Below are 25,187 nucleotides of genomic sequence, written 5' to 3'. Positions count from 1 at the left end.
ATACGTATGTCAAATCAGTATTTTTAAGAGGGGTGTATGTGTGAGAGAGAAAGCGAGAGAGAAAAAGAGAGAGAGGGGAAGAGATCAGGGAAAAATGTTTACCTTTGTATTTTAAACCAGACCATTAGAAGTACAGTTTTATGTTATTTCATCTTATTTTGTCTCATTTGAAAGGGTATAATTTTAAAGACAAGGTACACAACTGAGGCTATAGGAAGTTGAATGAATAGAGTTCATGAAGATAAATGCAAACCAGAGTGTGGCAACAGGGTCCAAAGTAGCAACAAAGGACAGCAAAGTGGTTGTGGCTCTTTACATCTTTCCCATTGTTGTGGGCAATGATGTGTTGGAACAGAGATACCAACAAAATCACACACACTGTAAACCAACTTTCTGCATCTCCTCCTCCTACCACTTATCCTACTTGCCAAGATAGAACAATAGAAAAGCAGCCTAGGCCAGGTGTGGTGGCTTGTGCCTGTAATCCTAGCACTTTGGGAGGCTGAGGCAGGAGGATCAATTGAACCCCAGAGTTTGAGACCAGCCTGGTCAACATAATGAAACCCTGTCTACACACACACACACACACAGACACACACACACACACACAAATTTAATTAATCTGGCATTGTGGTGCCAGTGCCTGCTTGTAAGTCCCAGCTACACAGGGCTGATGCAAGAGGATCGCTTGATCCCAGGAGGTCGAGGCTGCAGTAAGCCATGATTGTGCCACTGCACTGCACCTGGATGACAGAGCAAGACCTTGTCTAAAAAAAAAAAGAAAAAGGAAGGGAAAGGAAAGGAGAGGAGAGGAGAGGAGGAAGGAAGGAAGGAAGGAAGGAAGGAAGGAAGGAAGGAAGGAAGGAAGGAAGGAAGGAAGGAAGGAAGGAAGGAAGGAAGGAAGGAAGGAAGGGAAGGGAAGGGAAGGGAAGGGTACAGAGGAAGGAAAGGAAGGAAAGAAGGAAGCGAAGGGGGAAGGGAAAGGAAGTAGGAGGAAGAGAGAAGGGGGCAGGGGAATGGGGAGGGGTAGGGAATGTGGGTAGGAAGTCTAAATACTATTGTTCACCTCTTCATTCTCTTCTCTCAATTCTACCACCACCCTTCTAATCCACTCACAAGAATATTAGCACAGGGACAATCCTTATTGCACAAATTTACTTTCCCTGAATGTTAATGAAAACCAGCTTACTGATCTAGATCTCTGGATTACTAGTTATTCTCCTTTCTGTAAATAAATTGTATGTAAAACCACAGTGCACATTTGATTTTTCTGTACCTATAATCCGTTTATTTGTCACATTTCCTCTGCTAGCTTTCTCATTCCATGGTGTTCTTCAGGGAAGCCATAGAACACATCACAAGAGCAACAAGGGTTCTTCGACAACCAGGGAGCCACATGTTACTGGTAGGAATTTAAAGTTTTCAAGTGGTTTTAAGTTTGCAAAATAAAATAAATCCCAATAAAATCTACTTTACTTACAGAAGTTTTATTTAGTCACACTTTGTGAAAAATCACAATAACTGAGTCTTAGGACAGGACTCTTGTCCTCTCTACCTTTGTATATGAAATTTGTCAGAAATAAAAATGGTATTTGTTTTTAGAAGGCATTTGATGTGAATAAAACTGCACCATTTCTAGTGTTCGCAGCATTAATACAGTAGCTGTGCAGGTGGATCCTGACTTCAAAAATAGTGCACTTACTTGATTGTTGATTTAGAAATGTGAGTTTTTGCACAATGTTTTGCTTCTCATGAGAACAAGTGGGAGTTAAAATCTTGAAAAATTCCCAAATATCCTTTGAATAGAGAAAATCTTTTGGAAAACTAACTAAAATTTAACATATTTAGCCAATTACATAAAACATATTAATGACTTTTATTTAATTTATTATTTATGACTAGTTATTTATTTTATACTTTATTTATAACTGTTTGGTTATTTAATTTGTGCCCTTTTCTCAAAAATAACTTTTTTATACCCAGAACAGCTAGAGCTTTATTTAAACACTCTTTTATTTAAACAGACATCTGCAACAAGATTAATTAAAAGGAATTAAAAATTGGAAAATAGAATTAAGAAAAAATTATGAAGCAAATCTTTCTACCACCAAAACTATTCTTTTACTAACCTGTCCAACTCATAAACGGTATCACCATATATCCACTCGTCTAGCCAGAACCTCCTAGTCACTCAGTTTTGTCACTTTTTCATCACTTGTCACATTCAATTCATCAAGAAGTCCCAGTGATACAACTTGCAAAATGTATTTCAAACCTGCATACTTCTCTGCATCTACACAGCCACCACCCTATTTAAGCCGCCGTTATCTTCACCTGGACCACTGTGGTTTTCTGTGTTCCCTAATGCACCTCTTTTCTTCCCCTCAGTCCCTATTACTCTGTCTCCTTATTCTGCTTTACTTTTCTTCCTGGTCCTTAGCATTATCTTATATCATATTACACATTAATTTTTCATTTATAATCATCCGTCTCCACATTTAGAACATAAGCTGTACAAGGGCTATAATTTTTGTCTTATTTCAATTATTAACAGATTATTTTTATATTCCTAAAGTGTATATGCTCTCAGTTTAATTATTTTATCACAAAGTGACTCTTTTCTTTAGCGTGTTTTTTCTAGCAATAGGTACATTTACAAGTTCTCAATTCTAAAATGCCTGAGAATGTATTCAGAGCAGTTTTCAAAAGCCTACACTCAATTGGAACCTGGCCTTAATAGTTTCTCTATAGATGTGTTCTCATGAACCTATCTTCCCTTTCAGAGCCCCTATTAAAAATACAAGGTAAAACATGGCAAATTCCTGATTCCTCTGATCCTATTACTGTTGGTTTTTTGGTGTTTTTTGTTGTTGTTTGTTTGTTTGTTTTTTGAGATGAAGTTTCACTCTTGTTACTCAGGCTAGAGTACAATGGCACCATCTCAGCTCACTGCAACCTCCACCTCTCGGGTTCAAGCAATTCTCCTACCTCAGCCTCCTGAGTAGCCTCCTGAATAAGGATTACAGGTGCCTGCCACCACGCACAACTAATAATTTGTATTTTTAGTAGAGACGGGGTTTCACCATGTTGGGCAGACTGGTCTTGAATTCCTGACCTCAGGTGATCCTCCCACGTTGGCCTCCCAAAGTGCTGGAATTACAGGCATGAACCACCGCACCCGGCCCCCTATTACTATGTTTGCCCAATTAAACATTATAAATAGATCTTTTTCATGGGTCAAGCTGACACTAGGGTTCAATTTTGCAAAACAGTAATTTAACTGAATGCTAGTCTAGCATGTGGGCTTCTGCAGGGAGAAGCAACTGGAGGGAGTGTAACAACTTTGTTAAGAATATTTAAGACAGAGAATAAATAATAAAATAATGGTTACCTAGATTGGACAGTTCAAATGAGATCAGTTTAATTTGGTAAACAAGTAAAAGAAGAAATCATACATGAATTTTAAAAGTAAATATTACATAGTTCAACTGGATTACATTGTTGAACTACCAGAACTACCAAAGAAAAACAAGAAAACTATTATTAATTAGTATTTCAATTTAAGGCATTGGTTTAAAAGATTATTGCATACAATCTATCACATAAATGTTTGGTTTTCAACAAAAATTAAAAGACATGAAACAGATAGGAAAGTGTGAGCTATGCATGGAGAGAAAAAATAGGTAATACGAACTGTCTTGAAGAGGATCCAGATGTTGGACTTGACAGATATCTGAAATATAGCTCTTGTAAATATACTCAAAAAGCCTAAAGGAAAAATATATATATTTTTTTTAATTAAAGGAAAGCATACAAAAATGACTCTTCAAATAGAGAATACCAATAAAGGGATATAAATTATTTTACAAATTGGAATGTCTGGGGTTGAAAATTAAAATAAGTGACATGAAAACTGCACTAGAGAGACTCAACAGCAGATTTAACATGGCAGAAAAGAGAATCTATAAACTTAAAAATAGATCTATAAAATGTATCCACACTGAAGAAGAGAAAGAAAAAAAATGAAGAAAAAAAAAGAACATCAAAGACCTAAGAGACACTACCAAGTGTATCAAAATATGCTTAATGGGACTCCCAGAAAGAGAAGAAACAGAAGGGGCAGAAAAGATTTCATAGAAATAATGCCCCAATACATTAATCTTCACATCTAAGTTCAATCACAGCCAGGCATGGTGGCTTACCCCTGTAATCTCAGCACTTTGGGAGGCTGAGGCAGGTGGATCATGAGGTCAGGAAATCGAGACCATCCTGGCTAACATGGTGAAACCCCATCTCTACTAAAAATGTAAAAAATTAGCCAGGCGTGGTGGCGGGTGCCTGTAGTCCCAGTTACTCGGGAGGCTGAGTCAGGAGAATGGCGTGAACCTGGAAGGTGGAGCTTGCAGTGAACCAAGATCGCACCACAGCACTCCAGCCTGGGTGACAGAGTGAGACTCCATCTCAAAAAAAAAAAAAAAGAAAAAGTTCAATCACAGCTCAGGAAAGTCTAAGAAGAGTAAGCACAAGTAGATTAAAATAGGTTAACACCTAGACACATCATAGTCTACTATTCAAAGACAAAGAGAAAATCATGAAGGCAGCAAGAGAAAAACAACTTCTTGTGTACTAGGAATTCTCAATAAGATTTACAGCTGACTTCTTATCAGACACAATGGAGACCAGAAGACATTGGAGCAGCATATTCAAAGATAAAAGGAGGAAAAACCTCAAAATTTTTATGTTAATAAAACTATTTTAAAAATGAAATAAAGACATTTCCAGATAAACAGCTCTGATAATTTGTTACAGAAAATACTAAAGTAAATTTTTAGGGTGAGGGTGAAAGACACCAAATGGTAACTTAAATCCATGTGAAGAATAATAAGCACTAGTAAGAGCAATTATATAGGTAAATATAGGGCCGTGTGTTAGTTTTTTACTGACTAAGAAACACATTATAGCAAATTTGGCAGCTTAAACAAATTTATTATCTTACAGTTTTGCAGGTCAGAAGTATGACATGGAACACAGTGGGCCAAAATTAAGGTATAGGTATGACTGCATTACTTTCCGGAGGCTCTAAGGGAGAATCTGTTCCTTTTCTTTTACTAGCTTCCAGAGGCTTTCTTTATCCCTTGGCTCATAACTGCGTTTATCCATCTGTAAAACCAGCAACATCACATCTCTTTGACCCTTCATCAGTCATAACATCTCTCTCTCTCTCTGATCAAAGCCAGGAAGTGTTCTCTGCTTTCAAGGACTCATGTGATTTAGACTGGGCCCAGCCAGATAATCTAGGATGATCTCACCATTTTAAGGTCTTTAATCTTAATCATGTCTGCAAAGTCTCTTGCCATGTAATATAACATATTCATAGGTTCCAGAGATCATGATGGGGACATATTTGTGGAGAATAGGGGTGGCAAATGCATTATTCTGCCTACCACAGACTATGTAAATATATTTTCTTCTTTACTCTTAACTACTTTAAAAGATAATCAGATGGAATGATAATTCTAAAACTATTGTCAGGTTTATTATATATAAAGATGTAATATATATAACAATGAATAGCACAGAAGAGGAGGGGGAAATGGGGTTATGTTGAAGAAAACTGTCTATAATTTACTGGAATTATTAGTATTAATCTAAAATAGATTATGATTAAAAATAAAAATAAAATAGATTGTGATAAGATACATAATGTAATTCAGTTATGCAAGATGAACAAGTTCTGGAGAACTAATGTACAGTATGGTAATCATAGTTAACAACACTGTATTATATACTTGAAATTTGTTAAAAGGGTAGGTCTTAATATTCATACACACACACAATGGTAACTATGTAGAGGTAGTGGATATTTTAAATAGTGTGATTGTGATGATCATTTAACAATGTACACATATATCAAAACATCAAGCTATACACCCGAAATATATGTATAGTTTTTATGTCACTATCATCTCAATAAAATTGCTAAAAATGCTCAAGGAAAAGGGATAGTTTAACTGTGAACCCAAGCAAGTCAGGGCCAAACACACTGATGGCAGACAAGTTTCATAAAGAACAGAAGGAAAGCAGACCTGCAGGAGGTCCATGAGCCAGAGTTCCAGGCTTGGGACAGCTATGAAGTTTTGTGCCAGGCTGTGGTCTGGGCCCCCCAGCCATCAGGCCTGATTCAAAGCCATCGGGCCCCTTCTCCTATATGCATTTTAAGGGAATCTTTAGCTTCTTTTCTGTGTAAAGTTCCCATAGAGTGGTCAGAGCTTAGAACCTGTCCAGTGCTGGCAAGGAAGCTTGAACAATTTTATCTTAGTTTAAGTTCCCCCAGAAGAAGACCCTGAGGCAAGTATTCAATGTTAACTTGAGACATGGTCCCAGAAATTAGGTAGAGGAGTGAGAAAGTGAAACACAAAAGAGATGGTAATCTCTTTTCAGTGTACATTATCAGACCAGTTAATTGTTAGCAACTGGAAGTTAATTACGTAAGGGAATCTCTAGGAAATGCTGTAGGAAATGTGCCTCAGAAAGGTGAGAGGGCTGAAGTATTTGGCATATCTATGCAGCAATTTCATTCAGTCATTATTGAGGGTTGCTAAGGGAGAGTGATAGTTACTGCAGGGGCAAACATAGAGATGCAGATACTGGTTGATCAACTTTTCATTTGTTTATTGGTCATTTGGATCTTCAGTGAATCGTCCATTCATGTGCTTTGCCCATTTTTCTATTAGGTTATCTTTTTCTTATTGATTTGTGGGAGTAATATATTCAGATACTAATATTTTCTTCATTATATGTGTGGCAAATATAATTTTCCAGATTATGGTTCATCTTTTTACCTTATGGTATCATTCAATAAATAGTTATTTTTAATGTAAAAAAAGAAGAGAACTAAAAATATATATAATAAAAAAGCCAAGAAAACGAAGATAGAGCTCTGGAAAATATTTAACACAAAAGAATGGAGAAACAAAGGGAAAAAGTACATGAGACATATGGAAAATAACAGTGTGGCAGACAAGCCCCACACTGATAATAACATAAATATAAATGCATTAAAAACTCCAGTAAAAATACAGAGATTATAAAACTAGATTTTTTTAAAGAACAAAATCCAACTATATGCTATCAACAAAAGTCACACTTTAGATTCAAAGATCCAAAATGGCTGAAAATGAAAGGATGGAGAAAAATAATCCATGCAAACAATTACCACAAGAAAGTTGGGGTGAGTATACTAATATCTGACAAAGTAGACTTTCAGGAAAAAATTAAGTGTTCTGAGACCAAAAAAAAAAAAAAAAAAAAAAAAAGACATGCTATAATGATGAAAGGATCATAAGAGTTATAAACAAATACACACCTAAAAACTTAGTGCCAAATACCTGGAACCAAACCTGACAGAATTTAGGGGAGAAATAATCGATTTAACAATAATAGTTGGATACTTCAATACCTTCACTCTTAATAATTGATAGAGAAACTAGACATAAAATCAGCAAGGATACAAAGACTTCAACAGTATTGTAAAACAACTTGAACTAATCGACATGATAGAAGACTTCATCCAACAACAGCAAAATACATATTCTTTTGAAGCAAACATATAACATTCTTGAGGAGAGACCAAATGCCAAGCCATAAAACAAGCCTCAGTAAATTTCAAAGGATTGAAATCATACGAAGTATGTTCTTTGACCACAGTAGAACTAAATTAGAAAGTTTCCAACAAAAGGAAAGTTGGGATATTAACAACTATGTGGAACTTTTACAACATACTCCTAAATGGGTGAAAGAAGAAATTGCAGAGAAATTAGAAAATACTTTGAGATACATGAAAACAAACAAAAACATAATATAAAGCTGTTCTTTAAGAGAAATCTATAGCTATAAATACTTATATTTAAAAAGAACAACCTGAAATCAATAGCCTAACCTTCCACCTTAGGAAAATACCAAAAGGAAAGAAAACCAAACCCAAAGCAAGCAGATGGAAGAAAATAATAAAGATTAGAGAAGAAAGTAGAGAATATAAAACCAGTAGGAAATATCAATAAAACCAAAAGTTGGTTCTTTGAAAAGATCAACAAAATTGACAAGTTTTTTGCTAGACTGACCAAGAAAAAAGGAAGAAAAAACTCAAATTATTAAAATCAGGAATTAAAGAGGGAATATTAAATATATTAAAATCAGGAATTAAAGAGGGAATATCAGTATTACAGAAATAAAAAAAGATTATCAGAGAATACTATGAACAATTGTATGCCAACATATTAGATCACTTGGATAAAATATCTTTCCCAGAAATACATAACTTACTGAAACTGAAGAATTAGAAAATCTAATGGACCAATAGCAAATAAGGAGATTTAATTAAAAATTTTAAAACTTCCCACAAGAAAAGCCCAGAGCCAAATGGATTCACCAGAGATTTCTACCAAACATCTAAGGAAGAATTAACACCATTCCTTCCCAAACTCTTCCAGAAAATAGAAGAGGGAATACTTCCCAATTCATCTATAAGGTCAGTAACATCCTAATACCAAAACTAGACAAAGTCATCACGAGAAAATTACAGACTAATATCCCCTATGAATATAGTGGAAAAAAATCTGAACAAAATCTTAACAAACCAAAACCAGCAACATATAGCAAGTAGTATGCACCATAAGCAAGTGAGATTTATTGCAGGAATGCATATTTGGTTTCATGTTTTCTAAAAATCAATAATGCAATATACCTATTAATGGAATTAAAAGTAAAAACCACACAATAATCTCAGGAGATGCAGAAAAGCACAACAAAATCCAAAACCATTTTTTTACTCTCAGCCAAAAGGAAAAGAAGGATGCTTCATCAACCCAATAAAGAGCTTCTATGAAAAACTTACAGCTAACCTTATGCTTAACAGTGAAAGACGAAATGCTTTTCCCCTAAGATCGAGAGCAAAGAAAGAATGTTTTGCCTTAAAAACTGGAAGCATTCCCTTTGAAAACTGACACAGGACAGGGATGCCCTCTCTCACCACTCCTATTCAACATAGTGTTGGAAGTTCCTTCCAGCTAGGGCAATCAGGCAAGAGAAAGAAATAAAGGGTAATCAGTTAGGAAAAGAAGAAGTCAGTTTGTCCCTGTTTGCAGATGACATGATTGTATACTTAGAAAACCCCATCGTCTCAGCCCAAAATCTCCTTAAGCTGATAAGCAACTTCAACAAAGTCTCAGGATACAAAATCAATGTGCAAAAATCACAAGCATTCCTATACACCAATAACAGACAAACAGAGAGCCAAGTCATGACTGAACTCCCATTCACAATTGCTTCAAAGAGAATAAAATACCTAGGAATCCAGCTTACAAGGGATGTAAAGGACCTCTTCAAGGAGAACTACAAACCACTGCTCAGTGAAATAAAAGAGGACACAAACAAATGGAAGAACATTCCATGCTCATGGATAGGAAGAATCAGTATTATGAAAATGGCCATACTACCCAAAGTTATTTATAGATTCAATGCCATCCCCATTAAGATACCAATGAGTTTCTTCACAGAATTGGAAAAAACTGCTTTAAAGTTCATATGGAACCAAAAAAAGAGCCCGCATTGCCAAGGCAATCCTAAGCCAAAAGAATAAAGCTGGAGGCATCATGCTACCTGACTTCAAACTATACTACAAGCCTATAGTAACCAAAACAGCATGATACTGGTACCAAAAGAGATATAGACCAATGGAACAGAACAGAGTCCTCAGAAATAATACCACACATCTACAGCCATCTGATCTTTGACAAACCTGACAAAAACAAGAAATGGGAAAGGATTCCCTATTTAATAAATGGTGCTGGGAAAATTGGCTAGCCATAAGTAGAAAGCTGAAACCGGGTCCTTTCCTTACTCCTTATACGAAAATTAATTCAAGATGGATTAGAGACTTAAATGTTAGACCTAAAGCCATAAAAATCCTAGAAGAAAACCTAGGTAATACCATTCAGGACATAGGCATGGGCAAGGACTTCATGTCTAAAACACCAAAAGCAATGGCCACAAAAGCCAAAATTGACAAATGGGATGTAATTAAACTAACGAGCTTCTGCACAGCAAATGAAACTACCATCAGAGTGAGCAGGCAACCTACAGAATGGGAGAAAATTTTTGCAATCTACTCATCTGACAAAGAGCTAATATCCAGAACCTACAAAGAACTCAAATGAATTTACAAAAAAAAAACAAACAACCCCATCAAAAAGTGGGCAAAGAATATGAACAGTCATTTCTCAAAAGAAGACATTTATGCAGCCAACAAACACATGAAAAAAGTGCTCATCATCACTCACCATCAGAGAAATGCAAATCAAAACCACAATGAGATACCATCTCACACCAGTTAGAATGGCAATCATTAAAAAGTCAGGAAACAACAGGTGCTGGAGAGGATGTGGAGAAATAGGAATGCTTTTACACTGTTGGTGGGACTGGAAACTAGTTCAACCATTGTGGAAAACAGTGTGGCGATTCCTCAAGGATCTAGAGCTAGAAGTACCATTTGACCCAGCCATCCCATTACTGGGGATATACCCAAAGGATTATAAATCATGCTACTACGAAGACACATGTGCACATATGTTTATTGCAGCACTATTCACAATAGCAAGACTTGGAAACAACTCAAATGTCCATCAGTGACAGACTGGATTAAGAAAATGTGGCACATACATACCGTGGAATACTATGCAGCCATAAGAAAGGATGAGTTCATGTCCTTTGTAGGGACATGGATGCAGCTGGAAACCATCATTCTCAGCAAACTGTCGCAAGAACAGAAAACCAAACACTGCATATTCTCACTCATAGGTGGGAACTGAACAATGAGATCACTTGGACACAGGAAGGGGAACATCACACACCAGGTCCTATTGTGAGGAGGGGGTCAGGGGGAGGGATAGCATTAGGAGATATACCTAATGTAAATGATGAGTTAATGGGTGCAGCACACCAACATGGCACATGTATACATATGTAACAAACCTGCACATTGTGCACATGTACCCTAGAACTTAAAGTATTAAAAAAGAAAAAACAAAAAAAAAACTCACTGTTAAAAAAAGAAAAAAAAAATGTTTTGCCTTACAATTTCTATTCAACACTATACTATAGGTTCTAGCTAGTGCAATTAAATAAGAAAAAGTGGGGAAGGGGCATCCAGATTGGAAAAAACAAAGGGAGCAAACCCATCCTTATTCACATTCCACATGATCCTGTTTGTGGAAAATCCTAAGGACAAACAACCCAATTAAAAATAAACAGGCCAGGTGCAGTGGCTCACACCTGTAATCCCAGAAGTTTTGGAGCCCTAGGTGGGTGGATAACTTGAGGCCAGGAGTTTGAGACCAGCCTGGCCAACAGGGTAAGACTCCATCTCTATAAAAATACAAAAATTAGCTGGGCATGGTGGCGCACCTGTTATCTCAGCTATGACACAGGAGAATCGCTTGAACCCAGGAGGCAGAGGTTATAATGAGCCAAGATCGTGCCACTGCACTCCAGCCTGGGTGATAGAGCGAGACTCTGTCTCAAAAAATAAAAATAAACAGATGCTGGCCCAATGTGGTAGCTCATGCACTTTGGAAGGGCACTTTGGAAGGGCAACACAGGGGGATTGCTTGAGGTCAGGAGTTCAAGACCAGCCTGGGCCAAATAATAAGACCCCTTCTTACAAAATAAATAAATAAAAATAAAAAGTTAGCCAGATATGGTGGCATGTACCTGTAGTCCCAGCTACTGAGGAGGCTGAGGCAGGGGGATACTTAAGCCCAGGAGTTCAAGGCTTCTGTAAGCTGTGATCGCACCACTGCACTCCAGCCTGGGTGACAAAGTGAGACCCTATCTCAAAAAAATAAATTAAGTAAATAAATGAAGAAACAGATACCTTGTTATGGCTGAATGGCATTTTATTGTACATGTATACCACATTTTGTCTATCCGTTCTTCTGTTGATGGACATTTGGCTTATTAGCTCTTGTGAATAGTGCTGCAAAAAGTGGCAACATGGGAGAGCCTGGAAGGCCTCATGTTAAGCAAAATAAGTTAGGCAAAGAAAGAGAACTACTGCATGTTCTCACTCGTGTGAAAACTGAGAAAAAAAATTTCAAACTCGTAGAAGTAGAGAGTAGAATTATGGGTATTAGAGGCCAGGAAGGGGACAAGAGGGGAGAATGGGAGAGTTTAGTTAATTAATACAAAATTATTACTACATAGGAGGAATGAGTTCCGGTGTTTTGCAGCAGTGTAGGCTGAATATGGTTTACTATAATTTATTGAATGTTTTCAAAATGCTAGAGGAGAGGATTTTGAATATTCACAACACAAAGGACAATGTTTGAGGTGATGAATGTATTTTCTCCAATTTGATCATTATACATTATATGTTCATACGGAACTATCACTCTGTATCCCATAAATATGTACAATTATCACATGTCAACTAAAAAATAAAAGGAAAAAATAAATACCTTACAAAAGCATATGAAAAGGTGCTCAATATCAATTGTCATTAGGGGAAACAATAATGAGATACCACAACATCCCTATTAAAATGACCAAAATCCAAAGAACTGATAATAGCAATTACTGACAAGAATACAAAGCAATAGGAACTCTCATTCATAGCCGATGGGAAATGAAAATAGCACAGCTACTTTGGAAGACAGTTTAGCAGTTCCCTACAAAGCTAAACATAGTCTTCCCATATGAGCCAGTAACCATGCTCCTACCTAACTGATTTGAAAACTTACGCCCACATAAAAACCTGCACAGGAATGATTATAGCAACTTTATTCATAATCACCAAAAACTGGAAGCAACCAAGATTCCTTCAATAAAGCATATGAATAAACACACTGTAGTAGTACATTGATACAATGGAATACTATTCAGAAATAAAAAGAAATGAGCTCTCAAGCCACAAAAAGACATGAGTGAATTTCAAAGGTATATTGCTAAGTGAAAGAAGTCAGTCTGGAAAGGCAACATATTATAGATTCCAATTATATGACATTCTGGAAAAGGCAAAACTATGGAAATGGTAAAAATATTTGTTGCCTAAGGGTTTGGTGGAAAGAAAGGAAAGTGAAACACAAGATTTTTTAGGATGGTAAAAGTTCTGTATACTATAATGGTGAACACATGACACTATATATTTGTCAAAGCCCATAGAACTTGACAACACAAAGAATGAGCCTTAACATATACAAATTTAGAAAAAAATCACTTTGGAATTCTGGTAATCCCAGGATGGCATTCAGAATGAAAGAACAATCAAACCATGTTGCAAGTGTGTGACACAAACTCACTGAAGAGAATTAGGGGAAAAGGAGCCAATATAAAAAGTGGTTTGTGGGTAAAGTTAACCATTCTAATACCACAATACACATATACTGGAATTGAATAATGAAGTAAATGGATGGCAGATGTTGGAAACCAGTTTTCTCACTATTGGAGGGCAGAGCTAAACAAGGGAAAGAGGCTAGAATGATCATGTAGTAACAGAGTTGGAGACATAAGTTGAACTTATGTTTAGCTTAATATAGGTGATTGGATATAGAAATTTTATAGGAATGTGTGTCTATAAGGGTTAATATACAAATATTTGTTTATTTGCTGTGTCAGCTGGGAGGGCTTACGGGCAGTGATCTCCAGTAGCAATGAGTACACCTAGCTCCCAGATCTTGGTTTCTAATACTATTCTCCAATAAAAGGAACCAGGACTCCTTGGAAAAATTGTTGATTATAGGACTGGGACAGGAAATAAACAATATGAGCCTGGAGAATCCTGCAGTGCTACAAGTGAAGTGCTACAATAATCATGGGGTTATGCCAGAGGGACACGAGAGCCGACTAAAAGAGTTCACAGTACCCAAAGCTGGAGCAAGAAAACAAAGAAATAAAGTGGTATTAAATTAAAATCCAAATTGTGTAATAAATATCCATGGGCCCATACTTATATAAATAAATGACTAAATAAATAAGTAAATAAGGGAGCATAGACAAATCTGCCATTCAGAAGAAATCCACGTAATGTACGTAGGTAGTCTACCCTCAAGAAACTGGAGCATAACTCCTCACTCATTCACTAAGGACTGCACATATTGACTTTCTCCCAAAGAGTACAGTACAGAAAGGGGGAGAAAAGAGTAACTTCACAGTGGAGAAACCTGACAAACACCATCTTATCTAGGTGATCAAGTTCACCATCAAGATAAGTCGCAGTGAGTATAATCATGAGAAACACGCAGGAAAATCCCAGTTGAGTGACATTCCATAAAATACCTGATCAGAACTCCTTGAAGCTCTTTAAGGCCATCAAAAATAAGGAAAGTGTGAAAAACTGTCACAGCCAAGAGTAGCTTAAGGAGATTTGGCTACTAAATGTGATATAGTATCCTGGAAGAAATTCCGAAGGAGGAGAAAAAAAAAAAAACATTAGGTTAAAAACTAAGGAGATCTGAAAAAAGTATGGACTTCAGTTAATAATAACATATCAATATTGGTTCATTAATGGTAACAAATGTAATATACTAATGTTAGATGCTAATAGGGGAAATTGGATGTGGGATATATGACAGTTCCCCATACTATCTTGGCAATTTTTCTGTAAGTCTAAAACTCTTCTAAAATAAGTTTATTTTTTAAAATAGACACAAGATTTGAATAGGTGTTTCACCAAAGACAATACATGAATGGTTAATCAGCCCATGAAAAGATGTTCAGCTTCATTAGTCATTAGGGAAATACAAATTAAAACCACAATAACACTAAACACCCACTTGACTGTCTATAATTAAAAAGATAGCTAATAACAAGCATTGACAAGACTGTGTATAAACTGAACTTTCATACACGGCTTGTGGGAATCTAAAATAGTACAACTACTTTGGAAAATGGTTTGGCTATTTATTATAAAGTTTAACATAGATTTACCACATAATTGAGCAATTCCATTTCTCTATCTCTACACAAGGGAAAATAAAACCAGTGTCCACTCAAAGACTTGTATGGAAATGTTCATAGCAGCATTATTCATAATCAAGAAGCAGAAACAATCCAAATGTTCATCAATGGATAAATAAAATGTGATATGTCCATACAATAGAATACCATTCAGCAATAAAAAGGAACAAACTACTGATGCACATACAACACGAAGGAACTTATTGTGCTAAGTAAAATAAATCGAATACATTAGACTTCATGGTATATAATTTCACTTATATGAAATGCCAAAAATAGGTAAATCAATAGAGATGAAAACGTATTAGTGATTGGGCCTGAGAGCTGGATGGGGATTGACTGTCAGTGGGCTTGAAAGATCTTTCTGGGGTGAAGGAAATTGTTCCAAAACTGAATTGTGACAAGGGTTGCATAAGTCTGTAAATGTACTAAAAAACATTGAATTATACACTTAAAACTGGTATAATCTGTAAATTACACCTAAATAAAGCTGTTTTTAAAACAATAATTACTTTGCCATTATTCCCCAAAAGCATTTATTAAGTACCTATTGCTCAAAATAAAAAGGAAAAGATCTATCTAGTTACTTATAAATGAAGAATCAAATATTGACAGTGATATAAAGATGGTTTATAAGCCTGTCTGTGCTATTTTTCAAGGTCATGTTCTCTTTCCAGTGAAATTTTCTCGTATATTCAAGAGGCTATGGAAAGATGAAAATATTGAATGTGGATGAGTGCGTTATAAAAATTTTGATAAAATATTTAAATTACGTTTAATATGCCTTCCAAAAGGTTACAAATAAAAATAGTCTGGGGTATTTTTACTGTCAAAATTTCTAGCACAAATAATAAACAGAAAACTATACATTGAAAGATTCCCAGAAAATATATGTCATATGTTGGATTTCTTTTCTCCCAAAGATTGGAATAGATGGATGTGGGAAAAAAACATGTGCAACCTTGGCCTGTTATCTGACAGATAACAAACTATACCGAGTGCCTATATCTCACAAATGTGCCTACATCGAATTCAAAGAAGTTTTTAAAAAGGTGTTTATTCACGCAGGATTAAAAGGGAAACCCACTGTTCTGATGGTTCCCAATTTAAACACAAAGCAAGTAAGTACTTTTTGTCTTTGTTATTTGCTGAAGTTTGATATCTTCGTGGCTACCCCCTCCCCAGAAATTTAATATTTGAAAAGAAAACAAGAAAATATTTGTCAATGGTTCTATTAGCCTACAATATCAGTTTGCTTGCAGTATTCTCTGTTCTTATCCAGTTATAGCCCACAGAGTTTATATATTTGTAATGATGCCACAGGTAGTTATGAATAAACATTTCAATAAAGGTATTTTCTATGTCATTATCTTGTTCATTTTAATTGACAGATTGGAAGTAATTTATCTATGTAGCTAAAGTCATCTGTCTTATATCAGAACTAGCTTTATGATCTGTATTTTAAAACCCTTTCATCTATATCCAGTATCTGTAATCTACAGTTAGGTATGTAATCTACAATCTGCTCTTACAGCATCCAAGCTTCTGTTTCTCTCCATTACTCTTTTTCTGCTCTAATTTCACTGTCAGATGTAGGACTTTCCTTACAGAATATGTTATTTTTGGCATGTATATATATATTTCCTCCAAGTCTGTGGCTCGTCTGTTTATTTTCTTTTCAGATTAAATTCAATTAAATGTTTTAAATTGACATGATAATTGTACATGTGTTTATGGGGTAGAGTGATGTTTCAATATATGTAAGAGCATATTACCATAATTAGTATATTCATCTCAAACGCTTATCGTTTTTGTGTTAGGAGCATTCAATATCCTCCTTCTAGCCCTTTGACATTATATAATATATTATCATTATGTATAGTCATCCTACAATGCTGTAGGATAGTAGAACTTATTCCTCTTCTCCAGCTGTAATTTTGTATCCCTTAAAAAAATCCCTCACTATCCTTCTCTCCCTTTCCCCTACCTTTCTCAGCCTCTAGTATCTTCTGTTCCACTTTTTACTCCCATGAGATCCACTTGTTTTTAACTTTTATATACGAGTGAGAGGATGTGGTGTTTAACTTTCTGTTCCTGGCTTACTACACTTAACATAATCATGTTGCCAAAGTGACAGGATTTCATTCTCTTTTATGGCTGAATCATATTCTATGAATTTTATGTACCATATTTTCTTTAGTCATTCATTCATTGGTGGACACTTAGGTAGATTCTGTATCTTGGCTATTGTGAAAAGAGCTGTTATAAACATGAGGGTGCAGATGTTTCCTCGATACACTGATTTCCTTTTCTTTGGATAAATGCCCAGAAGTGGGATTGCTGGATCTTATGATCATTGTATTTGTATCATCATCATCATCATCATCATTTTTGTTTTGTTTTGTTTTGAGACAAGGTCTTCCTCTGTCACCCAGGCTGGAGTGCAGTGGTGCGATCATGGTTCACTGAAGCCCCAACCTCCAAGGCTCAAGTGATCCTCCCACCTTAGCCTCCCAAGTAGCTGAGACTACAAGACTGCACCACCACACCCAGCTAATTTTTTTTATTGAGGTGGGGTCTCACTGTGTTGCCCAGACTCATGTGTAGTTATTTGAGGAACCTCCGTACTATTTGCGATAATGGCTGTACTAGATTACATTCCCACCAACAGTGTATAAGAGTTCCCTTTCTCCACATCTTCACCATCATTTGCTATTTTTTGTCTATTTGATGATAGCCATCCTGACTGGGGAGAGATGATAACTCATTGTGGTTCTGATTTGCATTTCCCTAACAATTAGTGATATTGAGCATTTATTCTTTTTTTTTTTCCGCATTTATTCATTTTTTTGGCCATTTGTATGTCTTCTTTTGAGAAATATCTGTTCATATCATTTGCCCATTTTTTAATCATGTTTTGTTTGTTTTTTGTTCTTTATTTTTTGTTTTTGCTGTTAAGTTTGAGTTCTGGATATGAATCCTCTATTGGATGAATCATTTGCAAATATTTTCTCCTATTCTGTAGTTTGTCTTTTCATTCTATTGTTTCCTTTGCTGTACAGAAGGAAATTTACCATCCTTTTGAGTTTGATATAATTCCATTTGTTTATTTTTGCTTTTGTTGCCTGTGCTTTTGAGGTCTTATTTATAAATTCTTTTCCAAGACCAATGTCCTGAAGCATTTCCCTTGTTTTCTTCCAGTAGTTTTAGTTTCAGGTCTTACATTTAGCTCTTTAATTAATTTTGAGTTGACTCTTGTATAGGGTGAGAGGTGGGGGTCTACTTTCATTCTTCTGTATATGGATATTCAACTTTCCCAGCACCATTTATTGAAGACTGACTTTTTTCCATTGTATGTTCTCAGTGCATTTGTCAAAAATGAGTTGGCCATTGATACATGAATTAATTTCTGGGTTCTCTATTCTATTCCATTGGTCTATGTGTCTGTTTTTGTTCCCATACCATGCTGTTTTGGTTACTATAGCTTTATAATGTGTTTTGAAGTCTGGTAGTGTGATGCCTCCAACTTTGTTCTTTGTGCTCAGAATTGCTTTGGATTTCTGAGATATTTTGTGGTTCCATTTGAATTTTAGAAATTTTTCCTATTTCTGTGAAGAATATCATTGGCATTTTTTCAGAGATTGCAACAAATCTGTAGATTGCTTTGGGTAGTATGGTCATCTTAAAAATATTAGTTTTTTTGATTCATGAACATGGGGTGTCTTTCCATTTGTTTGTACCCTTTTCAGTTTCTTCTATCAGTGTTTTGCAGCTTTCCTTGTAGAGTTCTTTCATCTCCTTGGTTCAAACTTATTTCCAGGTATTTGATTTTATTTATTTTAACTATTCTAAATGGGATTGCCTTTTTAATTTCTTTTTCACCTAGTTTGCTGTTTGTATATAGAAACATTACTGATTTTTGTATCCTGCAACTTTGCTGAATTCATTTATCAGTTCTAAGAGATTTTTGTCAACCCCATAAAAAAGTGGGCAAAGGACATGAACAGATACTTTTCAAAAGAAGACATTTGGCCAGGTGCAGTGTTTAACCCCTATAATCCCAGCACTTTGGGAAGCCAAGGCAGGAGGATCTCTTGAGCCCGGGAGTTCCAGACCAGCCTGGGCAACATAGTGAAACCTTGTCTCTATTTTTAAGAAAAGATATAGACTGGCTGAATGGATGAAAAACAAGACCCAACTATATGCTGCCTACAAGAAATTCAACACACTTGTAAAGACAGACATAGAGTGACAGTAAAGGGATAGAAAAAGATATTCCATGCAAACAGAAACCAAACACAAGCAGGAGTAGCTATATTTCTATCAGATAAAACAGATTTCTAGTCAAATTGTAAAAAGAGACAAAGGACATTATATAATAATAAAGTAATCAATTCAGCAAGAGAATATAACTATTGTAAATGTATGTGTACCCAACACTGGAGCACCCAGATATATAAATCAAATATTATAGCTAAAGGAAGAGATGGACCCCAATACAATAATAGTTGGGGATTTCAACACCGCACTCTCAGCATTAAATAGTTCATCTAGACAGAAAATCAGCAAGCATCAGATTTAAACTGCACCATAGACCAAGTGGACCTAACAGACACTTAATGAACATTTCACTCAACAGCCACAGAATACACATTCTTTTCATTAGCACATGGAACATTCTGCACGACTGATTATATGTTAGAACACAAACAAGTCTCAATAAATTTTTAAAAATCAAAATCATATCAAGTATCTTATCTGAATACAATAGAATATGACTAGAAATCAATAACAAGAGCAACATTCAAAACTGTAACATTCATGGACATTAGACAGTATGCTCCTGAATAACAAATGGATGAAGGAAGAAATTAAGAATGAAATTTAAGAATTCCTCAAAACAAATGATAATGGAAACACAACATAACAAAACCTAGGGGTCCAGGAAAAGCAGTATTAAGAGGCAAGTTTATAATAATAAATGCCTACATAAAAAAAGAAAGATTTCAAATAAATAACCCAACAATGCATCTCAGGGAACTAGAAAAAGCAAGAACAAATGAACCCAAAATTAGTAGAGGGAAATAAATAATAAAAATCACAGCAAAAATAAATGAAATTGATAATAAAAAACAATACCAAAGATCAACACAACCAAAAGTTTTTTTTGCAAAGAAAAACAAAACCGAACAACTATTAGTTAGACAAACTAACAACAGAAAAGATCCAAATAAATAAAAACAGAAGTGAGAAAGAATACATTACAATGGATACCATAGAAATACACAGGATTATTAGAGACTATTATGAATAACTACACATCAATAAATTTAAAAACCTAGAGGGAATGAATAAATTCATATATAATCTATCAAGATTGAGTCAAGAAGAAATAGAAAACCTGAGCAGACTTATAATAAGTAACAAGATTGATCAGTAATAAAAGCTCTCCCAAAAACAAACAAACAAACAACAACAAAAATTCCACTACTGGATGGCCTCACTGCTAAATTCTACCAACTATTTTTTTTTAAGATGGAGTCAGGCTGGAGTGCAGTGGTGCCATCTCAGCTCATGGCAACCTCTGACTCCTGGGTTCAAGCAATTCTCCTGCCTCAGTATTCTAAGTAGCTGGGATTACAGGCACCTGCTACCACACCTGGCTAATTTTTTTTGTACTTTTAGTAGAGATTGGGTTTCACTATGTTGGCCAGGCTGGTCTTGAACTTTTGACCTCAGGTAACCTGCCTGCCTTGGCCTCCCAAAGTGCTGGGATTACAGGCATTAGCCACTGCTCCCGGTCTCTACCAAACTATTAAAGACAAATTAATATTAATTATTCTCAAGCTATTCCAGAATATTAAAGAGGAAATTATTCCTTACTCGTTCTATGAGGTCAGCTTAACACTGTTACCAAAACCAGACAAGGACATGATGAAAAAGGAAAACTACCAGCCAATATTCCTGATGAATCTAGATATAAAAATCCTCAACAAAATACTAGCAAACTGAATCAAACAACACATCAAAAAGATAATACACCATTATCAACTGGGATTTATGTCAGGAATGCAAGGATGGTTCAACATATGCAAATCAATAAACATGATACACTGCATAAACAGAATACAGAGAAAAAACCACGATCATCTCAATAGATGCTGAAAAGGCATTAAATAAAATCCAACATCCCTTCATGATAAAAAAAAAAAAAACCTCTCAATAAATTAGCTATAGAAGGAAAGTACCTCAACACAATAAAGGCCATATGTGACAAACCCACAGCTAACATCATAGTGAATAGGGAAAAGCTCAAAGCTTTTCCTCTGTGAGCTAAAACAAGAAAAGAGTGCCCATTCTCATCACTCTTATTCAACATAGCACTGGAAATTCTAGCCAGAGCAATTAGATAAAGGAAAGAAATTAAGGGTATCCAAGTTTAAAAGGAGGAAGTAAAATTGCCTGTTTCCAGATGACATGGTCTTATAAATATGTAAAGATTCTACCAAAACCTCTTTTTTTAAAAAACTTTTATTTTAAGTTCAGAAGTACAAGTGTGAATTTTTTACATAGGTAAACGTGTCATGGGGGTTTGTTGTACAGATTATTTCATCAGCCAGGTATAAAGCCTAGTACTCATTAGTTTTTTTCCTGATTCTCTCCCTCCTCCCATCCTTCACACTCTGAAAGGCCCCAGTATGTATGGTTCTCCTCTGTGTCCATATGTTCTCATCATTTAACTCCCACTTATAAGTGAAAACATGCAGTATGTGGTTTTCTGTTCCTGTGCTAGTTTGCTAAGGATAATGACCTTCGGCTCCATCCATGTCCCAGCAAAAGATATGGTCTTGTTTTCTTTTTTTTTTTTATGGCTGCATAGTATTCTATGGTGTATATGTCCACATATTCTTTATCCAGCCTATCACTGATGAACATTTAGGTTGATTTCATGTATTTGCTATTGTGAATAGTGCTGCAGTGACATACACATGCATGTGTCTTTATAATAGAATTATTTATATTCCGCTTGGTATATACCCACTAATGGGATTGCTGGGTTGAATGATATTTCTGTCTTTAGGTCTTTCAGGAACTGACACACTGTCTTCCACAATGGCTGAACCAATTTACACACCCACCAACCGTGTATAAGCATTCCTTTTTCTCCACAACCTCATCAGCATTTGCTATTTTTTGACTTTTTAATAGTTGCCATTCTGACTGGTGTTAGATGGTATCTCATTGTGGTTTTGATTTGCATTTCTCTAACTATCAGTGATGTTGAGCATTTTAAAGTATAATTGTTGGCTACATGTATATCTAGTACATGGGAATGTAATCTAGTACAGCCATTATAGCAAATAGTATGAAGGTTCTAATAGTATGGGGAATTTAATCCATTTAAATTCAAGGTTATAATAGATTGATGAGGACCTATTTATCTCATTTTGTTGATTGTTTTCTGGTTGTTTTGTATATCCTTCCTTTCTTATCATTGATTTTTGTGGTGGGTGGTTTTTTGTTGTTGTTGTTTTTTGGTTTGTTTTTTTGGTGTTTTTTTTTTTTTTGTTTTTTTTTTTTTTTGAGTGATAGGGTTCGATTCCTTTCTTTTTTCCCCTTTGTGTATTGGCTCTACCAGTGAGTGTTATAGTTTTGCATGTTTTCATAATGGTGGTTATCATCTTTTCACTTCCACTTGTAAGACTCCCTTGAGCATTTCTTGTAAGGCTATGCTAGGCATGATGAATTCCCTCAGGTTTTTGCTTGTCTTGGGAAGATTTTATTTCTCATTCATTTCTGAAGGATAGCATTTGGATATAATTTTCTTGGCTGGCAGTTTCTTTCCTTCAGTTCTTTGAATATCTCATCCTGTTCTCTCCTATCCTATAAGGTTTCTGCTGAGAATTCTGATGTTCTTCTGCTGGGGTTTCCCATTTATATGATGACATTTTTCTCTTGCCATTTTTGGAAATTTCTCTTAGTCTTTGAATTTTGACAGTTTGACTGTAATGTTCCTCAGATAGACTTTTTTGGGGTTGAATCTATTTGGGGATATTGGAGCTTTCTGGATCTGTATGACTAACTCTATCTGAAGACTTGGGATTGTTTTCAGTTATTATTTAATTAAATGCTCTCTACACCTTTCCCCTTCTCTTCTTCTTCTGGAATGCCCTTAAGTTCAGAAATTCTTTCTTCTGCTTGGTCTTATCTGTCATAGAAGCTCTCAATTATATATATTTTTCATTGAAATCTGTAGCTCTGGGATGTGTTTTTGATCCTTTTTTATGATATATATCTCCCTATTGAATTTCTCATTCAAACCATGAACTGTCTTCCTGATTTTGTTGAATTGTCAATCTTTATCTTGTATCTTACTGCATTTCTTTAAGATTATTATTTTACATTCTTTTTCTGGCATTTTATATATTTTCTTATGATTGCGACCTGTTACTGGTGAGTTACTGTGTTCCTTTGGAGGTTTCATGTTTGCTTACTTTTTCATGTTTGATGTGTCCCTTCATTGATTTATATGCATCTCGAAAAACAATCACCTTTCCAACTTTATGGAGTAGCTTTTATAAGGAAAGACTTATTCATAGGTATGGGTTTTACAGTGTCAGTCATTGGGTGCATGGACTTGATTCTAGATGGATACAGTAGTGTAGTCTCCATGTAGTTTCTTCAGTTGTAATCCGTGCTGGTGACATTTGCAAATGTCTCAGCAGCCTAGGCTGTGAGAGTTTGTGAAGGCAATGGTGCAACTTTGCTGGAGGTGGGCTCACCAGGCTGTTTCTCATGTCAGGGGCATGTGCATGCATGCAGTGAATCAGCCAACTTGGGATCTGGCTCACTTGATTTGGAGCCATAGGGCTACTACTCTAGCTGGGGGCATAGGCATACAGTTACTTGGCTGGCCTGGTTGTGTGTCTGCCAGGGTTGCCCATGAGATTGTTTCTTAGGCCCTTAGCACAGGCACAGAGTCATTAGGCAGGCCTGGGGCATGTCTGCAGCATGGGGGATGCACCACAGGGCAGTTTCTTAGGTCCATGAGGTAAGCACAATGCTTCTTGGCCAGCCTGGGAGTGTGCCCACCAGCAGTGACCCATAAGGCTGTTTCTCAAGCCTGAGATATGGGTGCATGGCTGTTCAGCTGGCCTGAAGGGGTTGTGTCTGCCAGGGGCAACCCACGGAGCTATTTTTCAGGCCTAGGATGCAGGCAAAGGTTTGCTTGGCTAGCCTGGGGGTGTGTGTTTCAGGGGTAACCTGTAAGGCTGTTTCTCAGGACCTGATTGTGGGCACAGAGCTGTTGGGCAGGCCAAGGACATGTCCTTGGTGGAGGCACTTGTGGGGCTATTTCTCAGGTCCTGGGCATGGGCATGTAGCACTCTGCCAGCCCAAGAATGTGTCAGCTGTTCAGTGGCTCTGGGACCCCTCCTACTTCAAGAAGAGTACACAGCAGTTTGGCCAGCTCAAGGGTATGGTCATCCTAAGTGGGACTGCCAGATTGTTCCTCTGGCTAAAAGTGCAGGCATTGGGGATTGGTTTCTCTGCTGGCAGGACCACAATCAAAGCCAATCCTGGGCCCAGGCTCTGCACAGCTCGGGTTGTGGCATAGAGCCACCCATGGGGACTTGGTGGAAGAATGAAGATGAAGTCCCAGTGCTGGAGAGTTGCATGGCTACTGGCCCCTAGAGCAGGGCCCACTCCAGAGGTAGCTCTGGTCTCAAGATGGTGCCATGCTGCTGTAGCTTGGCTCACAGGGGGAGTGAGGGTGGGTGGGAAGTACACACCTTGTGCTCCCGATCCAGAGCAATGCAGCTGCAAGAATTTCCAGCAGCTCCCTAAAATGGGCCCAGGACTAGGAAGGACTCTGAGATTGTCCTGTATAATGACTGTAGGTGTTTCAATGGCAATGGGGCTGGTGGGGTTCTTCTGCTTACCTTGTCTTCACCAGGAGAAGTCCCTCTTGACTCCCAGCTGATCTGGACAGGGGAGACAGGGCTGCAGAGGCAGGATGCCTCCACATTGTCCTCCTGGGCTTCCAGTCACCACAGGTACCTCTCCATCCTCTCACTGTACTCATGCACTCTCCCACTGACATTCTAGTCAAATCTTAACTGTTTATTTGTTACACTGGTCCATTCTTATGGGGAAGACTACTTCCAAGTACTTCTAGC

The 25,187-nt window shown here is 36.5% G+C and overlaps 1 protein-coding gene across 1 annotated transcript in view; it reads left to right on the top strand.

Moving 5' to 3' along the window:
- Positions 1–25,187, top strand: part of DNAH14 (dynein axonemal heavy chain 14) — a 528,962-nt gene that overhangs the window by 381,695 nt on the left and 122,080 nt on the right. The window contains exons 54-55 of the mRNA XM_073011492.1: positions 1,313–1,405; positions 15,933–16,130. Of these exons, the coding sequence (XP_072867593.1) occupies positions 1,313–1,405; positions 15,933–16,130 (291 nt within the window). The remainder of the gene's footprint in view (positions 1–1,312; positions 1,406–15,932; positions 16,131–25,187) is intronic.

Source organism: Chlorocebus sabaeus, chromosome 25, assembly GCF_047675955.1.
Source record: "Chlorocebus sabaeus isolate Y175 chromosome 25, mChlSab1.0.hap1, whole genome shotgun sequence".
Lineage (NCBI taxonomy): Eukaryota > Metazoa > Chordata > Mammalia > Primates > Cercopithecidae > Chlorocebus > Chlorocebus sabaeus.
This window is presented reverse-complemented; position numbering and strand designations above follow the sequence as displayed.